Raw genomic sequence first — 24,131 nt, 5'->3', positions numbered from 1 at the left:
CAAATTTTAAAATGTGTGTTTTGGCCCATATCTCCTCAACCATAGCTTGGATTTTCATCAAATTTTACATGAAAACGGAGAAACTATTTATCTTTTCACTTATATAAAAATTATTGCATTTTCCTCATGTGATTTAGGGATACGGTCACGCTTTATACGCAATATCATGTATTTTACAGTGCGTTCTGAACATTATTAGCCTATGCCAACTACGTATTTTGCGTAAAATGACGTTTTATTTTGAAAGAGTAGTGATTCAATGGCCAGAAATACATGATATTTGTTGACAGGAATTGATTGAAGTCTTTTAAAAGAGTGATTTTGGGAAAAAAATACTTAAAATTTAAAAAAAAAGCTAATTTTTAGAAAAAACAACAACAAACTTTAATCATTTTCATCGTTTGCATCAAAAACGTATGTGGTATTTGCAACGAGTATATCGTGTAAATATAATCATAGTCAGCAGGAGTAGGCTTAAATTACATTTTATGACTGAAATTTATTAAAGCGCTTTCAAAGAAACTTATAGTAAGTATAGAAAGTAAAATATAGGTAGACATACAGAAAAAAAGAAGAAGACGGACATTGGCAAAATTAATAGAAGCGAATATAATATGATGAAGGATATTGTAAAATAATAACAAAAAAGAAAAGAAAAAGAAATCTAAATAAATTCAGGGGCTCGAACCCGTGTCCACTGCGCCTGTGGCAGATGCCGTATCATGGCGCCACAGAGCTGTAATTTCAACAGACTGAAACTATAATATAATGCTATTCAACATGCATGTATATAAATATCGCTCTACACACGATATACAGTCCAAAAATAAATTTTTTACGGCATTTGTTTCATTAACTGAATATTTATCATATAGCAGGTGTTGGCTGACATTGTGCTCCACATTAGTTCAGTTTTTGTCCGGGATAATGATACGGGACAAAATCGACGGTATACACGTCTTTAAAGAGTAAAGAATTTTAATATAATATTACTTTCTTTTTTCTTTTTACAAACGTGTATATCGTTCGTTTTTGTCCCAAAATCATTTTACCCCGGCCCAAAACTGAAATATATGTGGAGCACAAATGTCAGCCAACACCTGCTATATGATAAATATTCAGTTAATGAAACAAATTAAAAGTGCGATTTGTTTGACTGTTTATCGTCCGGCAGAGCGTATACTTATATACATGCATCTTGTATAGCATTATATTACAGTTTAAGCCTGTTAAAGTAATACAGCTCTGTGGTGCAATGGATACGGGATCTGTCACAGGCACAGTTGACACGGGTTCGAGCCCCTGAATTTATTTATATATCTTTTTCTTTTCTTTTTTGTTATTATTTTACAATATCCTTCATCATATTATATTCGGTTTCTATTAATTTTTGCCAATGTCCGCCCTTCTTTTTTTTCTGTATTTGTTGCTTCATTTTTGGTAAACTGCGTAAATTGGGAAAACAAGTGTGCATGGGTTCGATTCCTTTATTTGTTTTTTGATCACGAGATGTTGTGATAACTTTTATTTTCTTCTATAGCTGTAATGTAACATTTTAATCGGTGGAAACAATAATTTTCCATTTTAAAACCCAAGTTTTTGACAGTTAAAGTGACGAATAGTGAACTTAGACAGGGCCAAAATATCGTTTTAAGACATTTTAAGTGACCAGTCCCTAAATGTCAAATGTAGCCATCCAAAATTTTTATGGGAAAGCCACATGATAAGATCTCTAACTGCTCCAAATTTGGTGTCAATATCATATTTACTTTTTGAGTTATAAGCAAAAACTGAAATTAGATGATTTTTTTCAACTTTTCAAATACAACCATGGCCAAAATGTGTTGGGACACTTATGGAAAACGTACACTATAGTATGACCTTATTTCCGTTATTATTAACGTGATAAAGTGGAGGTTTCTTTGGTGTCAAGCCTAAACACTTTCCTAACACTTCCAACCTCCCCTTCCCCACCAATCAATGTTGGGTGCCACAAGGCTCGTGTGACCAAAAAAGTCGAATTCAACATTGATCGGGGAGTGGGGGCTTATTTACATTACCCTATCAAACCGTCCCAACACTTATGGCCAGCATTGTCTCTAAGGTACAAAAAATCAAATTTTAAAATGTGTGTTTTGGCCCATATCTCCTCAACCATAGCTTGGATTTTCATCAAATTTTACATGAAAACGGAGAAACTATTTATCTTTTCACTTATATAAAAATTATTGCATTTTCCTCATGTGATTTAGGGATACGGTCACGTTTTATACGCAATATCATGTATTTTACAGTGCGTTCTGAACATTATTAGCCTATGCCAACTACGTATTTTGCGTAAAATGACGTTTTATTTTGAAAGAGTAGTGATTCAATGGCCAGAAATACATGATATTTGTTGACAGGAATTGATTGAAGTTTTTAAAAGAGTGACTATGGAAAAAAATTAATACTTAAATTTAAAAAAAGCTAATTTTTAGAAAAACAACAACAAACTTTAATCATTTTCATCGTTTGCATCAAAAACGTATGTGGTATTTACAACGAGTATATCGTGTAAATATAATCATAGTCGGCAGGAGTAGGCTTAAATTACATTTTATGACTGAAATTTATTAAAAGCGCTTTCAAAGAAACTTATAAAGTATAGAGTAAAATATAGGTAGACGCTACAGAAAAAAAAAGAAGGGCGGACATTGGCAAAAATTAATAGAGCAGCGAATATAATATGATGAAGGATATTGTAAAATAATAACAAAAAAGAAAAAAAAAGAAATCTAAATAAATTCAGGGGCTCGAACCCGTGTCCACTGCGCCTGTGGCAGATGCCGTATCCATGGCGCCACAGAGCTGTGTAACTTCAACAGACTTAAACTATAATATAATGCTATTCAACATGTATGTATATAAATATACGCTCTACACCCGATATACAGTCCAAAAAAATACATTTCTACGGCAGTTGTTTCATTAACTGAATATTTATCATATAGCAGGTGTTGGCTGACATTGTGCTCCACATTTAGTTCAGTTTTGTCCGGGATAAATGACTACGGGACAAAATCGGACGGTATACACGTCTTTAAAGAGTAAAGAATTTTAATATAATATTACTTTCTTTTTTCTTTTTACAAACGTGTATATCGTTCGCTTTTGTCCCAAAATCATTTTACCCGCCCAAAACTGAAATATATGTGGAGCACAAATGTCAAACACCTGCTATATGATAAATATTCAGTTAATGAAACAAATGCCGTAAAAGTGCGATTTGTTTGACTGTTTATCGTCCGTAGAGCGGATATTTATATACATGCATCTTGTATAGCATTATATTACAGTTTAAGCCTGTTAAAGTAATACAGCTCTGTGGTGCAATGGATACGGCATCTGCCACAGGCACAGTGGACACAGGTTCGAGCCCCTGAATTTATTTATATATCTTTTTCTTTTCTTTTTTGTTATTATTTTACAATATCCTTCATCATATTATATTCGTCGTTCTATTAATTTTTGCCAATGTCCGTCCTTCTTTTTTTCTGTATTTGTTGCTTCATTTTTGGTAAACTGCGGTAAATTGGGAAAACAAGTGTGCATGGGTTCGATTCCTTTATTTGTTTTTTGATCACGAGATGTTGTGATAACTTTTATTTTCTTCTATAGCTGTAATGTAACATTTTAATTGGTGGAAACAATAATTTTCCATTTTAAAACCCAAGTTTTTGACAGTTAAAGTGACGAATAGTGAACTTAGACGGGCCAAAATATCGTTTTAAGACATTTTAAGTGACCAGTCCCTAAATGTCAAATGTAGCCATCCAAAATTTTTTTTTGTAAAGCCACATGATAAGATCTCTAACTGCTCCAAATTTGGTGTCAATATCATATTTACTTTTTGAGTTATAAGCAAAAAACTGAAATTAGATGATTTTTTTTCAACTTTTCAAATACAACCATGGCCAAAATGTGTTGGGACACTTATGGAAAACGTACACTATAGTATGACCTTATTTCCGTTATTATTAACGTGATAAAGTGGAGGTTTCTTTGGTGTCAAGCTTAAACACTTTCCTAACACCCAACCCTCCCCTTCCCCACCAATCAATGTTGGGTGCCACAAGGCTCGTGTGACCAAAAAGTCGAATTCAACATTGATCGGGGAGTGGGGGCTTATTTACATTACCCTATCAAACCGTCCCAACACTTATGGCCAGCATTGTAGTACACACCCCGGGAATGAATTTTTCAAAAGGGGGTTAAATTTTCAATAATAAAAGATTCCAAATTAGACCAAAAATTGTGAAATTCAACTCACTTCCAGGTTAAAATTCCAACATTCATGACATGATATCGGACATGCAGTAATGCTAGTTTTAAGTTAAAATTTTGGAAATTTCTGCGTTTTGGTCACTTTTTCATTGAGAAAATAATGGGGGCATTTGTTAGAGCAGGGGCATTTATTCGTAACAATACAGTACAATATTATTTCAAGAGCCTTGTTCTCTATTGATGTTCCTGATGTCTGACAAATCTAATTGTACTAAATTTTTGTTGGATTAGAAAGAGATCTATTTTGCCTGATCTTAAGCTTGTAGTTTGACGTTAATTAGGAATAATTCATTGAACTATAGATGAGTTGACTTCTGATGTCATTGCCTGGCAGTATGCGCACGCATCATCACAATTTCCATTGTTTGCGCGCCCATGATGATCGCCCATCATATTTTGTTCAGGGCCTGTGATTTGTAAAACTCCGCTACATCACAATAAGGCTATTGAACAGTGTTGTGGTTGTATGCAGTTTGCTCAAGCATATCGATTTGAGGTCAACTCATCTGTACAAAACAAAGGGCCACAAATATGCACTGCAGGGCAGGGTTTTCTTTACGCTTAAAAGTGGTTTTTTTTTACCCCTTCAGCTACCCACAAATGAAATTATTGGCATGATATTATAGTGTGGGTAAAAATACACATTTTGGTGGTTGTTTGACCTTCATACCACCTTCCCTTCCGGAGATATCGTATATTTCCCGTTCGGGAAATCTTAGGGAATTTCCGGAAATCTGAACATAAAATGCATATAGAATTGTTTTGTTTGTATGTATTTATTTTTTGATGTATACTAGTAGCGTGGAATGTTCTTTACCTATTAAAACCAAAGGGAACTGTTTTTGGGTCACTATTTTTGAAAAAATTATTTTAATTAACAAAAGGTGTACCTTTGGAAATACTCAAAAAATAATTTAAAAAGTAAATGAGATATTTCAATTTTTCTTTTTGATTTTGAAAGCATTAGTCAAGTTACATAAAGTAGTGCAAACAAATGGGCTCAAATATGATTGCAAAGGTGGTTTCTAGAAAAGGGGTAAATTTATTTTGTTTCAAAAGCCCTTACATCCACAAAAGGCGCGATATAAAAGATATAATAAAATAAATAGGAAGGCTTGAAAATTGTACCAAACCTACAGTTTCTATTCATCAACACTTTATCCAAACCCAAATTGAATCAAATTGAACCAGTAATACTTACACAATTAAAAAAAGCTGTTTTTCTCAAAAAGTCAAAAGTGGATGTATGGGGTTTTGAAACAAAGCTCTTCATATGTTAAACATTATGAAAGGGTAAAAAAAATGAGTTATGGTTTTTTTTACCCCTTCAGGAAAAAGATTAAAGAAAACCCTGCTGCAGAGAACATATTTCAGCATGGTGCACCTAGTTCAGTGCATATCCAATTTAGAGGTGATACTCTAAATACTTTCATGGTGGCTTTCTGTTTTAATTGTCACTACTTTTCTGGTTGCATAAAGTATGTTGCCTGTTCTGAACATTTTTACAAGGATGCTTAATATACCTATATCTGTTCTCGATTAGGAGGAGTGATTTCAATGAACATTGGTTCCGCGTCCCTCGCATTACATACATAAGAATTCAATGGATAGAAATCTCTTACTCCTTGTACTTGTATTTCACTATCATCAAACCCAGGAGATGCCCTTGCAGGTCTTCTTGGGGGTAACTGTACAACAGTGGAATCTTCATCAGAGGGTGTATGTCTTGGGGGTAACTGTACAACGGTGGAATCTTCCGAGGATGTATTGTCACTGTTTGAAAAAGTACTCGATGGTCGACCACTTTCCTCGTACTCTGAAACAACTGTCAGTTGTGTTGCATGCCCTGGTCTGAGATACATGATATTAGGGCCATCATCATCTGTGCTTGTACGGCTTCTAAGAGACCATGACAGTGCCGACGCACGTCTCTGTACTTCACTACCATCACTACTGCGTAAGGATACCGACCTGGATAATCTTCGGAGACTGGACACCCAAAAGTCATCCTCGCGGTTGTGACGTTTTTTGTAAGCCCTCAGTGCCTCACAGAGCATAAGGACGAATGCTAGAAGCAAGACAACAATTGCTACGGACAGTGCAATGAGAACAGGGTCATGGCCGCCATCTTCTGTAGGTTGCTGTGAAGTGTGTATTGCATAGTCTGTTGATGATGTAGTTAGAAATTTAACTGTAGATGTTTCTTCATACAGTGGTGGTCTATTTGTGGTCATGTCAACCATAGAAGTGATGTCATTAGTGGGTGTTTCACTTGGTGCCACTGTCATGTTGGCCATGGAAGTTTTCCCAAAAACTGGTGTTCCAGTCGTTGTTGTATCAGATATGGAAGTTTTTCATAAATGATATTGCATTTATGATCAAGTTATGGACCATTGATCGGTAATGTTAACTTTTTAGAGTGACTTCATGCATGCAGAATCAATGTCGATGTTCAACAGTTATACAAGATGTCCGCACACCAAGCACACTTTGTCATCATGATACTGGGGCCAGGTGCTCCATAAACAGTAGTAGTATTACCCTGGACTGTCTTGTGAGCTCTCTGGTGATATTAGACCTTACAGTCAAGGTCAGCTATTCCATACAGATGTGTCAAATTAAGATGAACTGTTAATATCTTGCACTTGCAGAGAGGTATCCGATCATTTTCATTAAAGCTCAAACAATTAATACACGCAAATGATAGCATTACAGTTTACCAGGTGTACTGAAATGTCTGCAGAACACTGAATGCTGTTAAAGTTTGTAGGCAAGACAAGCACAGGATCCAATCAAGTTTAAATGTCATGAAAGTATTCAGTTGTTTAATTAACGGTCCCCGCTATCCTATCAAAATCTGTATGTAGGTCAAAAGGTTGTGCATGATAAAGAAGTTGAAAGTTGATGTTGTGTGTTTCTGTTGCATTTTCTTATTATTAATATCAAATTTACCCAAGTAGTTTGTGTGTACTGAGGCATTTATAGCATTGTTTCACTCTCACTTGCAATATTTACATTCATTTGAGGGTTGTGGTTAGTTCATGTGATGTAGTTTCATTGCCACAAAATAAAATGTGTAATTTAGCACAGATGCCATATGGGAAGTTTCAGTTAGAATAGGTTTTTAAATGTTTACACAGTTTTGTGGGACATGAGAGCACATCAGACATATCAAATTGCATTTTGAATATGAGGAATGTCCTTCTGATATCAAATAATTTAGATTTTTTTGACATTTGCGATAATACAAATTTTATGGCAAATTATTAAAATTTGATATTTTTGATATTTAACAGTGCTCAAAGTAAACTTTATACATAAATCTAATGATGTGTACTTGAAGTTTATGTAGCTTGGATGAAATACCGTCCATCAATTGAAAATTTTGACCTTTAAACAAAAATGTTTGAAATTAATTAATGCTACCTACAATTTGATTTTTTTTAAAAATAGTTTCATTCTCTGAAATATGGCCCATTAACATGTTATAATTATGTAAAATAATGTTACACATATGATTTTCATCAGGATAATACTATACGGTGAGATTTAATTGAACATTATTTGAAAATACTTCTAATGTTGTGTATATATATATCATATACCATCATGATGGCTTGACGTTTCAATTGTTACCACCATTCTGGTTGGTCTTCTTCCAATATAGTCCAGTCCGCACATAGTGTATATTCGTATGGTCTATTGCATACATAGTACAGGGAACACAATTTATAAGTTCCCCCCTAATACTCTTTAAAATAGATCGAAAAATATTTTGCAAAATGTTAAAATGTAAAATTGTTTGTGTAGCCTATTTGTTTTACACATGTGGACCAATTTATAGCGTCACACATCTGTTCAGTCACAATGGTTTATTTTGTAAAAAAAAAGACAGTTTTGAAAGTTGCATCTGAATCCATAGGAGTCAACTCTCATACAATAAAGTAGGCCAGGCCTATTCATGTGTTTGTTAAGGAAAACCTGACTGCTATGGACTCTGGTGCAACTTTTAAAACAGCCTTTTTTTGCACAATGAACTGTTGTGACTGAATGCAATGATATGTGATGCTATAAATTGGTCCACATGTGTAAAACAAATATTAAAGCTACACAAACATTTTCACATTTTAACATTTTGCCAAATATTTTTCGATTTATTTGAAAAAGTATCAGGGGGGAACTTATAAGTTGTGTTCCCTGTATAGTGTGTTGCTGGTTCTAAATATTTTTACAAGGATGCTTAATATACTTATATCTGTTCTCGATTAGAAGGAGTGATTTCAATGAACATTGGTTCCGCGTCCCTCGCATTACAAACGTAAGAATTCAATGGATAGAAATCTCTTACTCCTTGTACTTGTATTTCACTATCATCAAACCCAGGAGATGCCCTTGCAGGCCTTCTTGGGGGTAACTGTACAACAATGGAGTCCTCAGAGGGTGTATGTCTTGGGGGTGACTGGACACAGACGGAGTCTTCCGAGGATGTATTGTCCCTGTTGCAGAAAGTACTCAATGGTCGACCACTTGGAGTTGTTTCTTGATACTCTGACACAACCGTCAGTTGTGTTGCATGCCCCGGTCTGATATACAGGGTGTAACAATAAAATTTGTACAATTTTGAAAATAAAATGACACAAGTATGCCGCTTATGTTTTGGTTTGATATTTATATGTCTATCAAGATAATTTCTTTAGCCACCAGCTAAACTTTGTTCCAATAAAATCGACGATATACAAGTGAAGATATGGCCAATTATGTAACCTAGTCTTAAAACTGCTTGGGCCACTTTTGTCTAAGTGTTACAAAAGTGACAGAATAGAGTTGAACCATGGACCAGTTGGACGATGATGCTCTTATGATAGGTAGTTTTAAACAATGGGGTATTCGAAGTGGTAGAAATGATTACATAATAGAATATCTCCTTGAGTTTTTGAAAGTCACAACTAAGCGCTGACATAACAACCTCATTTACTAGAAATCGTGGCTGCAACTCAACAACTTCAACCCCAATTCACGTTGGAAGAGTGTATTTTTATGGTTGTGACATTCGGTAGCACATGGAGTCAAGCAGAAACCATATGATTGTTTATAGCTCATTTTCCAAACTCACTCTTCCATTAAGGCATACAATTACATATAACTAGTATGAGAAGTATGTAGAATTTGTTAACAGAAATGCTGGCAATCAAATAGTGGTCACCCCAGAACAGCTCGAAGCCCAGCTGAACTTAATTTCAAAATCGTATTGTTTTGTACTTATGGATGCAAAAATTTATTGATAATTTAATTTGAAACAAATTTCAAGGCTTCATTTATAGATTATAAATAATTAAGTTCATGTTAATTAGATGAAGAAACACACTTATAATTCTTTTATGTCAATTCTTTGATGTTTAATGCACGATTAAAGCATGATAAGCATATCTACGCGGTTCAAACATGGTATGCGCAAACATGGCAAAAGTGGCCCAACACGTTTTCTGGACGATTTAATTAATCGGACAGAACCTTTGAACCCAAGCTAGTAAAGAAACCAACTAAACGTCTCCTTTTAGCCATGATATTACTGATTATATTGCATATAACATTTGTGCCATAACTCTTTTAGTTTTTTCCTGAGAAGTCAAAATGCAATTGTATAAATTTTATTGTTACACCCTGTACATGATATTAGTGTCATCATGCGTGCTTGTTCAGTTTCGTAGAGACCACGAGTACGACAGTGCTGACGCACGTCTCTGTATTTCGCTACCTTCACTACTGCGTAAGGACACTGACCTGGATAATCTACTGAGACTGGGTGCCCAATGGGGATCCACATGGTTGCGATTTCTGTAAGCCCTCACTGCCTTGTAGAGCATAAGGACGAATGCTAGAAGCGAGACGACAATTACTACAGACAATACAATAACAATAGGGTCATAGCCGCCATCTTCTGTAGGTTGCTGTGAAGTGTGTATTGCATAATCAGTTGATGACATAGTTTTAGAGAATAAATGATAGGATTTTGTCTTTTGCCTATCAATATCGTGTCATAATGGATGGGCTGGCCAATATTTTGAGTAGTGGATGCCGGCGCAGCGGTATCCACTACGATAAAAAATATTGGCCAGTCCATCCATTATGACACGATATTGATAGGCAAAAGACAAAAAAAAAAAAAATCATATCATTTATTCTCATTCTTATTCAGTTTTAATGTAATTTTTGGGAGAAAAACTGCCTTTTTTTCAGAAAAAAATAAAGTTACTTTTGTGAGGACACCCCCGTTGTTTTAAATGAACGAAACCATCACGAACATCTAAGCCGCCGAATCGCGTTCTTAGTTCTCGCGCGTGTGTTACGCTGTGAACGCATTATCGCGCGATCATTGAGGAGCAACAAGCGTGCCGCCGTTGCGTGGCGTAGCGCCCTGACTAATATCACTATCAACTATTGTGAGATATTATACACCCGAAAACCAATCAAATTACGTGAATTCTTTACAAGACGCACCCATTGAATAAGAATGCAATTTAACTGTAGAAGTTTCTTCATAAATGTGTGTGTCACTCGTGGTCGTATCAGCAATGGATGTTTTCCCAAATATGGGTGTTCCATTTGTTGCCATGTTAGCAGTGGGAGTTGTGTCAAAAATGGGGGATTCATTCATTGGCATGTCAGTCGTTGAAGAATCGTCATCAGTAGGTTTTCCATTGGTATCATGTTAGCTATATGGACATTTTTTCATGAGTGGATGTTGCATTCATGATCATGTCAGTCATGGTGGCTGTACCGTGGACCAGTAATGTTGACTTATAGTGACTTTATTCTTGACGAATCAATGCAATGTTCAACAGTTTAGTCTACAAGATCTGCAAGATGTCCGTACACCAAGCACACTTTTCCATTATCATACTGAGGGAGGTGCAGTAGTTACCCTGGACTGTCACTTACCTCTGTGACGATATTAGACCTGTAATATACAGGAAAGGACAGTTAATTCATTCCGATACATGAAATTAAGAAGTGGCCAGTTAATAGTTTATGTAGAGAGATATCCTCAATTATCAATATGAGCTCATACAACCACATACACACACATATGATTTGTTTGATCAAAATCTTCGTCAAATTCAAAAGATTGTGAAAAAAATGTGAAAGTTGAAATTTACTTTCTGTTTCTTTTCATTTTATCATAAAATGTATTCATGTAATTTGTGTATACTGAGTGTTTTTTATAGCATTGTTTGACTCTCATTGAGTATTTACATTTATTTTGGGTTGTGTGTAACTTTTGTGATACAGTTTCATCATCTCAAAAGTTTGTGAATTTAGTACAGATATTATATTTACAATGTACACTGCACTGACACAGTGCATATATCCACAAAGTCCACCCACAAAATATATGCTTTTATAGGGGGCAGGAAAATTATTGTGCAATAAATATTTTGATAATGTTTTTGTATATGATTTGTATAATTAACATACTCTATTTTCTGTTTTGTTTTACTTGCATTTTCACTTTAGATTGTGTGCGCTATTTTGAGAACTACTTTGACATGCCTGCAGCAGTATTATTTGCAAGATTGGTTGATCTCAAAGATAAGGAGGTAAATGAAAAAAAATAGAGAAAAATAAGAACTTTAAGCCATATTATAACATTAGCTGAGGAGGACGTCCTCAATATTTGTTTAAAATTCTGTTTTTTACACGGTTGTAATGTACTTAAGTAAACTAAGATACCCTGCAAAAAATCCGAGATTTTGAACAAGACGGTTTATTATTACGATGGAAATATTAGTCGAACGCGTATGCAATGTTCATAGCACAGTAGGTACATGGCATGCGGTATGTATTTTATTTATTTTTTACTCTATATTTTTACCTTTATCTCTGTTTCAAGTTTGCCGCCTTTGGCCCCCCATGGACCAGATCGTGTCACAAATAAGGCTCAATTAGAAATTGCTCTACTTTTGTGTAAATGTTGTTGAAATTGATCTATATTTCATGTATGTTATTGTTAAGTTTTAGACTCAGGAAAATCTCAAAAATGTTTTTGTATAAAATTGTTGAATCATTTTTGAGTAATTTGGACCTGAATCCAAAAAGGCGGTTAGCAAGCATTATTTTGACTCCAGAAATGACCCTGTAAGGTTATACAGGTGTTAAAAATTAACATGCTCTGATTTCACTCTTTAGCATGTTCAAGTTATCCATCTGGTTGTAAGGATCACAACAAATTTGTGGTTGTGGAGTTATGTGCCAAAAAGGGTCAAATGTCAATTTTCAAGTTGTACAGAGGTCAAAAATTAAAGTTGCTGCGATTTTCATGAAACTTGTATCAAATTGTTCGCCTTGCTTCAGGCATTGAGAAAAAGATAGGTTTCCATGACTACAGCATAAGAGTAAGAATGAAAGAATGCAACTCATGTTTTTCTTCCTATATACGTGCTGTACCTCAATATTGAGTATTGTTGCACAGGCTTAACGTGCACAGTTTACCTATGCACAATCCTGGAACCTAGGATTGATCGTAAAAATCAGAACCGGGGGACCTCCTTCTCTTTCAAATAGCTCTGACACTTAATGTGCACAGGGTTTGACTCTTCCTGTACACTGTACCAATGGCTTTACGTGATTTCCGAACCACAAGACGTCGACATACACTACCTATATCTGCATGTGCTAAGCAGTGTATGGGGGTCAGAAGAAATTCTACAATTATATTCTGTAAAGTAACTGAACATAATTGTTGGATTTCCGACCTTATAGGAACATTTTGGGAGAGGAAGAGAATCTCACCCAAAGCAAGCCCAAGGCTTGAACCCTCATCGATCATAATCTCCCAGCCGACAACGCAACGCCTTAACTGCCCGGCCATCTCACCCTCTCCATTTGTCACATACTGATCCTTGTTGATTTACTTTATATTATCAATTTAAAAAAAGTAATATTTTAAATTTCTTTATTTCAGGCTGGGAAGAAGCTAACTAAATATTCACTTAGTAGTCATATGACAGATGCATTGAACAAAGTATTCCGCAGAGAACATTTTGAAGGTAAGATCTTAAGTTGAAATAATTATGACCTATTCAACAAATGCCTCGGTGACGTAACATGGTGAAAAGGTCAATGCCCATCAAATCCTGTAGACCTTGAATAGGGCCCGCAGGGTTTTGAAAGTGGGGGGGGGGGCAAAATTGGTGTGAAGTGCCTATGTGCGCACATGAAGGTGTCTGTGGGGGGATGTGCCCCCCTGAGAAGCAATTTGTGCAATTTGGTGCACACTTTTGTTGAATTTGGGAATATTAGACTATAGCCATTGGTGTGTAAGCGCCAACGTTCGCCAGAACACACACATATAGGTAAAACTAGCTTTTTCTGAATTTTGGAAATAAGATTTTTTGTTGATATCCGCTATTTAACCTATAACAAAAAACAAGGCACTTCCTTTTAAGGTCATTTCCTTTTAAGGCCAAAGAAATAGGATTTGTACATGTATAGGTCTAATTAGGACCTTACCTTACCTACCTTACCTCCCTCTTCGGGCCCTGTGGCTCAAAAGGCTGCTAGCCTTCTCCTCCAGCTGTCTCTGGCTATATATTGGCTTTGTTCCATGACCTCCACCCTAGTTACTTGCTTAAAATTTTGTAAAAAAAGGTTATTTATTGGGTTAACCTATTTAACTTTTGTTTCAGACGGTACCGGTGGCTATTTCTCCGCCGTCCGAGCTGATCCATCCAAGTACTTGCAGAAATGCAGTGATATTACCAAAAAGTGGCTACGGAACCTTAAAGCTCATGGCAAAATGGTATTCCTTCAGACCAGTTCACATGCAGACTATGCAACACTGCTTCTAGAATATATATTGGGGTAAGGCAAATATGTGTAGGTTGGAGTTGCGATGGCGGGGACATACACATGAAAAACCACAGGGGAAATGCGGACATACAGTAACTGCGGTCATCCCTGATTGCCAAGACGTGCCCAGTTGACCCAAATTGTACCTTAAAGCATATAAACATGAGTCTGCGGTTACCCGGTATAGGAAAGACCCTGGTTTAATGGCGATTTCTCAAGCTGTGGCCTGTTTTGATAGTAAACATTTAAATGTGTGTGTCCTTGGTTGTATGGTGTTTTCTCAGACGCGCGTGTGTACGTCTCCCATTGCTGGTGTTTATAAGTAGGGTGTGTGTTGACAATTTTTGAAGTTTTCACTAATAAGTTTCCCTGCCCAAAGCTAAGCTTATATAGTATTAAATTTATATGAATATTTATCGAGTGCTCTACAAATGAATACAGCACTTGAACAATTGCTCTCCAATACCCTATGGCAGACAAACATAAATTGACAAAAAGGCCTCAAAATTTGGGAAAATGTAAGTTTTTTATTTTGTTTTAGCAGTTATTTGAAAGTAGACACAGACTCGACCTTCTGACATAAATCGTAAGACCATTCTAAGCCGGGGCTGCCAGCGATAAAAGAACAATCTCCGCCTCAGACAATCAATAAAATTAATAGTTGGCACACTTACGTGTTGTTTCAAATGACCATTGTATCACAACCCACATCAGATTTACACAGGTCTGTGATGTATTTGAAGCCCTTTATGCCCCACCCCATCATTCAAAGTTGAGGAGTCTTACTGGTCTGTTGCAGACATGGCATTGATCAACATTGTATTGGGGGGAAGGGGGATGCAATTGACGTTTCTATATTGCATGTGTGCCAACATTAATTTTGTTGATTGTAGCTCTATTGTTTGAACAGATATCAGTGAGCCTAGTCTTCTCGAATATGGAATGGTTTATTAGTAGCAGTGTACTGGAGTTACACTTTTCTTCAGATGCCAAAATATCAATTTTTTATATGGTTAAGTGGAGGGGGGAGGCTGTCAATTGAGTTACCCACCTTTATATGGAGTATATTGTGAGCCATGTATTTATCTGCATAACAGTAGAAATTAGTATTATAACTATGGAAGATGTCACCAACTCACAGGACATAAATCCTGAAACTTAAGACAACAATAGATTAGAAGACTATTACTTAAACACTACTAAATTTGATCGGTTACCAGGAATGCTTTCACAGTACCAACTGCGTCCTCAGCCGGATGTTGTGGCTCTGATGATTTATGGCTTGACAGCCTTGGATGGTGTCACACTTTTAGATGATGTTAAAGGTGTTTTCCTCGTCCCTCTGTATGGTGTTCTTGGGAATTAGAAGGTTCTATCAAACTAGATCTAGTCTAGTCCAGTGTCTCTGTTAAACTTGGTCTTTTTTTTCCTGATATGGATGGCTTCTTTAGTAGTGTTGAAGTTTAATAAATTCTTCTAATCTATATACCACTTCATATGAGGTAAAAAAACAACCCAAATAATAGTTTTGTCTCATGTCCCATGGGAGTTTGAAATCTAATGCGGTATGCGTTTTTTTATTCTATTTTTTATAAATTGAACAATGCCAATTTTGGGTGTTTTATAATATCAAAGTATTTGTAAATACAATTCTATATAATGACTATGTTTAGCTGCAATATACATGTTGTAGGCGTATCTATAATGTTGCAATTTTGCGAACAAAAACTAAATTGAAATTGAACATTGATTTTACAGCCGATTTTCGGCGAAGTTTTGTTAAAATGTAAAAAATAAAAAAAAATAAAAAATGAAATTCATCTTCTGCAATTTTGATGAAGCAAACGCGCAGCATATATCAAATGCATGTGGGGAACATGAGACAAAACTATTATTTTGTTTGGCCTGAATAAATATCCAATATTTATATGACAATAATGTTTATTTGCTTTTTTTGCAGGTCTGATTGGGAGAGCTACTTTGATTTGAGTATAATGTATGCCAGAAAACCTGGTTTCTTCCTTGCTAAAAATCCAACCGAACGTCCATTTTATACCATAAGTAAGTCAACTATCACAATACATGGTTTGAAAAAGAAGTGAATGTTAGTCAAATGGCAATTTTAAGCCAAACTTTATGGTTGTCAATATGCCAACAAAAACAAACTGTGAAACCCTTCACATTTTTAACAGTCTTCAATTTTTATCTCCCCATGGCCAGACTTTGGGTGAACCATACCTCATAGCCTGTCTTACATTTGAGGGGTCATACAGGAATGTAAATCCTGATATGATTGCTTGAGCTATATGGTTCCTTCACAAAGCTTGATGGACTTGTTCCATATTTTTTGTTCAAATGCGGCATTAAGATACTGCACAGAAACCCTGCTCACCCTCCTTTTCTTGATAAAACTTGTTGCCTTAAAATGTTATAGTATATCTACGAGTATGCTGCCAGTTATCACAGTACCAGTGTAAGAGGTCGAGCTTTCGTCAGATGTGTTTTCTTTTGACTGCATCAGGACTGAAGTCATGTATACATGTACATTTGATGAAAGCTCAATGACTCACACAGGAACTGGCTGCACCGGTACTGGGATAACTGACAGCAAACGTTAAACAAGCCTATCTACTTTTCTGTTGCCTTAACCCTTTCAATGACCCTCCTGCCTTCAGATATGTCTTGTAAGGTGTTGATGACAAACATCTCTATCTTTTGACACTTCAAATCAGACTTTTCTGTACATAAATCTGTCTCTTTCAATAACTTTTCTCATGAACTCTGTATCCAAGACAAAAAATGGCACAGGGCTACCTGCAGGGGATCTTTATGGATGCAATTGGATCACTTGGGATTCTGGCACATGCAATAATATTATTGCTTTGTGCAGGTGATCTTTATGAACTATATCCAGAGGACTGTTGCATACCTGCCAATGTTTTACCCAGATTTCTCCCATTTCCTATGTGTCCAAACATTGAAAAACAGATTTGTCCTGTTTTTTCGATTCCAGGGAATAAAAACTAAAAAAATGGTGCTCATGCGAAAAAACAGGATTTCTGCAGAGTCTCCATTACTCCATTGACAATCGTTGGCGCATTTATGGCTAACCTTGTGTGTCGGTGTTGATTTGTGGCACAGTGTAAGAACACTATAATGTAAAATTAACATGGAACTACACAAACCAAAGAAATGCTTGATGACTTTTAAAGAGATATATAAAGTACAGTTTACATGAATTTCTGAATCATTTAAGGGAAATAACTTCACATTTTGTGGCCGATCAGATGTAAAAATCATGTCCCAGTTTCTGAGTTTCAAATGTTGGCAGGTATGCTTTTGCTATTTAATTTGGTTACTCAGGAATAAGGTTGTGGAACCTACTGTCACTCATAAAACTCTCTACCAAGAGAGCAGTATATTTTATTTTCTGAAATCTTACCTTATTATTTTATTGTGTGTTTCTTCCGAACAGAAAACTGTAAAGAAGATAACCCAGTGCTGGAAATAGGAAGTGAGAAATGTTATCTACAAGGCAATATACATTCATTTAATGAGTACATGCAGAAAAAAATAGGCAAAGATAAACCAAAGGTATGTCAAAGTATACAGGGATATGCTGCTTAATTGTTTTTCATAAGAAATCCTTGGATATAAGGGTAGGCTTTTTCACAGAAAATCTTAGGTCATTTTTGCAAAATCTTGAAGCCAATTTTCCAAATGGTGATCAAAAGTAATACTTGGGTGTGATTTTTTAAAGGATTTTTCCTGATATCAGGATTCTTTTATCTCTCCTTTCATTTACAAAAATATAGAAATAAGGCACCAGAACCATATTAGTTCGATCTTTGGATCGACCGACGATGCTGCTTCGATTCTTGTTATTAATGAACTATCAACTAATTAATCAAAATTAGTGCTAAATTTAAATTTGTATGAGCACAATTAACACTAATCAATTCATTTTAATTTCATAAATAATAAGGATCGCCCAAGCATCGATGGTCGATCGAAGGATCAAACTAATTTGTTTCTCTTGCCTAGGATGAGGTTTCAGGATTTTCAACTACTTTTCTTGATTTTTGTTTCTTTGACAAGTTCATTTGGAATGTTAACTGAAGACCTTTTTTGTTAATGTAATCACAATCCTGAAAGCAAATTTCTCTGAACTTGCACCTATAGGTTGTTTACGTTGGGGACAGTCTTCGTTCAGACGTGTGGCCAACAAACCTGTATGCTGGATGGGCAAGTGTACTGGTACTAGAGGAGATGGAGGCGGAAGGTCTAATTGATGACACCGTCAGTGATGAGGAGTCTTCAGATGAGGAGGAAGAAGGACCACCTGCTAAACTGGCTAAGATGAAGGTAATTTGGCTATTCCAGTTGAAATCCATACACCCCCTGTGGAAGATGTTATTTTAATCTCCCATGCAGGGGGTGTAGAATTCAAATTGAGTCACCCATTCAGGTAACTCCATTTGGAATTCACATCCCACTCCCTGTGTGGTAGATTAAGGTCATGTCTTCCATAGGGGTGTATGGATTGCAACTGCCAGATAAAATATAGCTCAAGTCAAATCCTTAATGCTGGTTTCATACCTTCTCTGACGACAATTTTACTTCACTGCGTAGTCGCACCAGAAATGCTAGCTGTGCCCAGCTGCAAGCCGATATATCGATCAGTCCACTGATGTGCCCAAGCGGCAGCATTGCTAGGAGTTCAATTCAAGTAAACTCTGGAGCGGTGCCGTTCTGACGTATGAGAACATGATGTGATTTTTGGCGATGCTGAGCGGCAACATTTGGCTTTCATAGCCATGCCGCTGCCGCTGAGCGATGTGCTGCTCCGCTTGCATATAAAAGTGCAAGCAGCATGATGAAGCGGCAAGCGGCAGAAAGTATGAAACCAGCATTAGCTTGACCTACAATCCTAGTGAAAATGGTTTGCCACACCAAAGCATTAATTGGCCAACATCCTTCCCCGCTACCCTATTGCAATGTTGATTTGTACAACATCATCATCATTTCTAAGGGGAGCGTGTAAGCTGAATATGCATTTGCAACTATTATACAAAGATAATGCAGAACTATCACATACTTACCTTTGGCGATTGCGTGCATGTGCTGGTGTGGCAATGAATTGCCGCTAGAATTGAGGGATAAAATGTAAATTTATTCTGATATACAATACATACATTTTTGGAAAAAAATGACCATAACCCCTTATTTTGCATGTGCTCTTTTTATAATAGCTGTTACTGCATTCACATTCACAGACTTGGCACAAAGTAAGATATGTATATTATAGGGGCAAGGACTACAACTACTGCACTGGAAATTCTATTTTAGCACAGACAACTGTTGTGGAGTTACAGTTAAAAATGAGGGAAAACCAATATTTGATCAATAAATCAATAACTACATGTACTTGCCTTGAGTTGCTGAATTTTCAGTGCAGTAGTTGTAGTCTTTGCCCCTATAATATACATATCTTACCTGTCACCAATGCGCTATAATTTTTGAGAAAAATGCAAAAATAGGCACAAAATTGGCCAGGGGTGTAGGGGCTTTTTTAAGTGACATGAATACAAGCAATCTTTATCACTGTCAACTGATCAACTTCACCCTTGATTATAATTGCAGCATCCGTCCGTCAAAGAGCGAGAGTTTCTTCTTTCCAGTGTTTGGGGTTCGTTCTTTGTAGACAACAAACCCACAGTGTGTGCTACCTCACAATCCCACAACTCTTCCCATGATGCAACAGACAGTAGTAACAGCAAGAAATCACCCGAATTGGTGGATTCGTTATGGGGACACTTAGTGAAAACATTCAGTACAATCGCAGTTCCAACAGTAGAGCATGTTGCAGGTAAGTTGGATCAAAGATTGAAGAGGTACAGTTGGTGTTCAACAGGCAAAGTTAAGAATGCTTGCATATTCACGAGGGCTGATTGGTCTGAGCCCTTGTCTAACCAAAGATGTCAAGACCGATTTGAAAGATACTCAGCAGCAGGATCATAGTGGGCATGGCTGTCAATCCCACGGGGGACATTCCCCCCACCTTTTGGAAAAATTACCCTTTTTTTGTTCTTTTCAGCCACTTTTTGACAATTCAGGCTGATTGCCCCCCACACACACACATTTCAAGACGGATTGACACTTATGGGCATAATGCGATGTGATCAAGCAAAACATTGATTTCCATATAGAGACAAACAAAGGAAAACATTTCTTTTGTTGTCTACTGCTTTGTAAACGCTTGAACTGTTCATATCTTTGGAACTAAATGTTCGATTTCAATGGGGTTTTCTGCAAAATGTACCTTTGCAAATGCTTTATACAATCATGTAGAAAATTAGATATATCCAACTTCAGACTGATTTTGCATATCACACCACATATAGTTGGCATAGTATTTTTTGTCTCTTGCACTTCATGGAATGATTGACCCTGATTAACTGATGATGCTGGACTTTGCTGTTTGATGTACTGTTTATTATTAGGTCTTCAGTTAGGATATAGGCCTACTTGAGAAAATACTGAACATCACCTGCTTGTATGAGCCATGGACACATACAAATAAGTACTGTATTCATTCCATTAACCGTCCATGTCCCTGTAAGCGCCCACCCAGTGACTTTACAACAAGCAAACTGGGATATCAATTTATTAACTGTCCATGCATACCTGAATCTTGGTCTGAAGCATATGACACACTGATGATGATGGATGAATATTTTGTGCCTTTTTTACGCATTGTCGGTTTAAAGTATGTAAAAAATAAGCGCCCACCCGAAATGACTTTGTTAAGCACCATGGGCGTTTAACGGAACGAATACGCTACATGTATATCAGATCTTGTGAATTATAGTAACATTGTAAATTAAAAAGTAGGTGTGCAAGACTACCTAGTTCATTAGAGATGATGCTTAAATTCAGCAGCACATGCAGAACAGAACAAAATTGAGTTTTGTCCAGATATTTCAAGCACTGTACGGCATGTTGAGATGAAAGTGCATTATTATAATTTCTTAGAATCACATATTACTTTTCAGGCAGATTCTGTAGATTTTAAAAACAATCTTACAAACTTTCAAAAACTGTTACATTCATCACTGCATTCACTGACTTCATATTCCTTTCTTTGTTTCCTCCTTTTTTTATCCCCTCACAGTTTTCCATATAGACCACGAGTTCAAAACATTTGCAAATGATGACTCAGGAACAGCAGGATTCTATCCCAGCATGCCCCGGGCTTGTAAGCAATGATTCATGCCCGGGTAATTTGTGTAAGCATGGAATCATAGATTTATCAATAGGTTGTGATGATATAACTTCAGAACGAAATGCAATCATTTTACACTTGGTTATTAGAGAAGTTTGGCACATTTTTTGCCACTTTTGTGCATACAGTGGGGTTCTGATTGGCTGATTAATCATGTCATGAAAAGCTGTGAAATATTGACACCTCAGTAACATCATGTGATCCTGACCTGACCCTGCTCTTTTTACTTAAACAGAGCACGCACTGATGCCAAGTGCCGAAATTTCATGGTAGCAAGTGAAGTGTATTCTCAAAATGGATACTAATCTTAACATGTCCATGTTATGTACAGTAATAATATCTTTACACTTAACAGGCATGAGAATTATTAGGTTTAAACCAGAGTACGTACGTCACCAAGTGCCAAACTTTATGGCAGCAAGTATAATAATGTATACGCAAGCTGGATTATGAAGAATGTCACAAAAACACAGGTCACACTAATCTTAACATCGGGCATGAGAATGATCGGTTTAAAACTGAAGTGTATTCAGTTTCTAGGTGCCAACATTTACAATATTTTTATATCATTTTCAGTTTGTTTTTACTAAATGTCGCTCACTTTTCAGATTTTTCCATCACTTACAGGGTTTTAAAGTTTTAAGTTCATTCTCATACCTGACATAATCTGCATAAATTCTTTAGGTTTCCCCATCACCAGAAACCATTTGATGGAATAACTTAAAATTAACCTAATTTTTTTATATTAAGAATTGTCATCTAGACACAATTTTTGAATCTCATTATCTGGTACACCACTCCCTGTCATGCATTCTCTGATTATTTTGAAAATCATGGATGTAAATCTTCCAGAAATTACCGAATTCCGGAAATTTGGCAAAAACAACAACCAAAATATGTAAAAAAAAAAAAAAATCAATTTCGGAATTGGATGATGATAATTTGTCATAAAAGAGCCAAAAAACTTTTTTAGGAGGGGAGTGATACCCGCAGTGTATTTCCCGGACAAACCCCCCTAAATGTTCAGTACGGCACACAAGCCCTCGACCACCTGTCCAAGGGCCAGATAGTAGGTCACAAATATATTTGCCAACCATTAATTGTGAAAAAAGCATCCTTATGCAAAAATGGCATAATTCTGCCATTTTATATGGAGTGTAAGACACCAAAATTGAACAATATTTTTGTGGTCTGAGGAGTGAGTACACAATGGAAATGAGCAGAGAAAGCCTGTAGTGTATTTGATTTTATAAGCAATCAGAAAAAGAGTACAGTGCACTCAAACATTGAGACAAATAAAGTTGACACAAAATAGGAATGGTATGGGTTCTATAAAAGAGATCTCAAGGCTTATATGTAAGGGGGATCATTTCCATCCCATGTACATGATTTTTCTCAGGAAAGGGAAAAGGCCCAAAGCTACATGTATAGGATTGGCTTTAGTTCAAGAACCTCAAGACGTGGAAATATAGATCGGAAATCGTGCCGGAAGTGAGTTGGTGCAATAGCTGCCCTGTGAACATTTAGCAATTTACAAACAGTGTATTGTATTCATCTACACATGGCAGCTACACAAGGCAGCTATTACACTTACCCACTTCTGGCACTGTGAGCAGTCGAAATGCGATTATAATTTTGCTTCCGTGACATATTTCCTTTACGATCAATGTACTATTCAGAAATACACAGCAGTTTAGTTAACCCCATTAGTACTACCTGCCTATTGGCCAAAAAAATGTTTTCATTATCTATTGAACCAATCAGCAACTTTGTTAGAATAATTTCACCAGGCAAAAAAATTGTGGTGAATTATTCACAAAACTCCATTCTCATTGGTGATTAAAATGAAGATATCATGTAATTGACCAATCAGAGGTAATGTGAGATCGGCTGGTAGTGGTCAGGGGGTTTTAAACGGTTAAAACTGGCAAAATATGGCTCCTGCCATCCCACGAATCGTAAAGTTGTTGAAAGTAAGCTAGAAGAGAAATAAATCCTCTTGTAGCGTTGTTAACTATTTTCACTGCCATCTGACTCTTTTTACCTGAAAGCATTCTTATAACACTATTAGTCTGTAAATATGATAATTGTAAAAATATTTAATATAATATTTTTTAAGGTGTACCAAAGTGACATTTTTATGCAGCTGTTTTCCCCAGATTATGGATTGGATGGGGTGTGTGACAGGGATTCTGTGAACACGCCCTGAAAATAGGCTAAATTTGACAATAAAGAGACCCAAAAATATGCTGATGTTCCAGTTTTTGAAATTATTTCTGGTCAAAATGAAGCAAGATTGAAATAAATTGTGACCCCTCAGCACAACTGAGCCCTGAAGTCGCCAATCATCATTTTTGAGATATTCAACCAAAATATTCTGCTTGAAATTAGCTTTAAGGGGGTACTACACCCCTGGCCAATTTGTGCCTATTTTTGCATTTTTCAAAAATTATAGCGCATTGGTGATAAGTAAGATATGTATATTATAGGGGCAAGAACTACAACTACTGCACTGGAAATTTTATTTCAGCACAGACAACAGTTGTGGAGTTACAGTCAAAAATGAGGAAAACCAATATTTGATCAATAAATCAATAACTACTTGCCTTGAGTTGCTGAATTTTCAGTGCAGTAGTTGCAGTTCTTGCCCCTATAATATACATATCTTACT

General features: G+C 36.2%; 2 protein-coding genes across 2 annotated transcripts in view; both read left to right on the top strand.

The window, feature by feature from the left end:
- The window catches only part of LOC140172627 (5'-nucleotidase domain-containing protein 1-like), a 49,560-nt gene extending 36,405 nt beyond the window's left edge, over positions 1-13,155 (top strand). The window contains exons 5-6 of the mRNA XM_072195763.1: positions 11,842-11,924; positions 13,087-13,155. Coding sequence (XP_072051864.1) covers positions 11,842-11,924; positions 13,087-13,155 — 152 coding nt within the window. The remainder of the gene's footprint in view (positions 1-11,841; positions 11,925-13,086) is intronic.
- Positions 13,156-13,292: 137 nt separating this feature from the next.
- On the top strand, positions 13,293-23,707 carry LOC140135962 (5'-nucleotidase domain-containing protein 1-like). Its single transcript, XM_072157657.1, has 7 exons — positions 13,293-13,373; positions 14,013-14,187; positions 16,136-16,236; positions 17,651-17,769; positions 18,358-18,540; positions 19,819-20,044; positions 21,350-23,707. Exons 1-7 carry the CDS (start codon positions 13,328-13,330, stop codon positions 21,442-21,444), a joined length of 945 nt encoding a protein of 314 aa, XP_072013758.1. The 5' UTR covers positions 13,293-13,327; the 3' UTR covers positions 21,445-23,707.
- The last annotated feature ends 424 nt before the right edge of the window (positions 23,708-24,131 follow it).

This window comes from Amphiura filiformis, chromosome 16 (genome assembly GCF_039555335.1).
Source record: "Amphiura filiformis chromosome 16, Afil_fr2py, whole genome shotgun sequence".
NCBI lineage: Eukaryota > Metazoa > Echinodermata > Ophiuroidea > Amphilepidida > Amphiuridae > Amphiura > Amphiura filiformis.
This window is presented reverse-complemented; position numbering and strand designations above follow the sequence as displayed.

Coding starts and splice junctions, on each gene's coding strand:
- LOC140135962 (XM_072157657.1), top strand. CDS start 13,328: ATGACAGATGCATTGAACAAAGTATTCCGCAGAGAACATTTTGAAG. Junction 13,374..14,012: donor CCGCAGAGAACATTTTGAAG/GTAAGATCTTAA, acceptor CTTTTGTTTCAG/ACGGTACCGGTGGCTATTTC. Junction 18,541..19,818: donor CTAAACTGGCTAAGATGAAG/GTAATTTGGCTA, acceptor TTATAATTGCAG/CATCCGTCCGTCAAAGAGCG.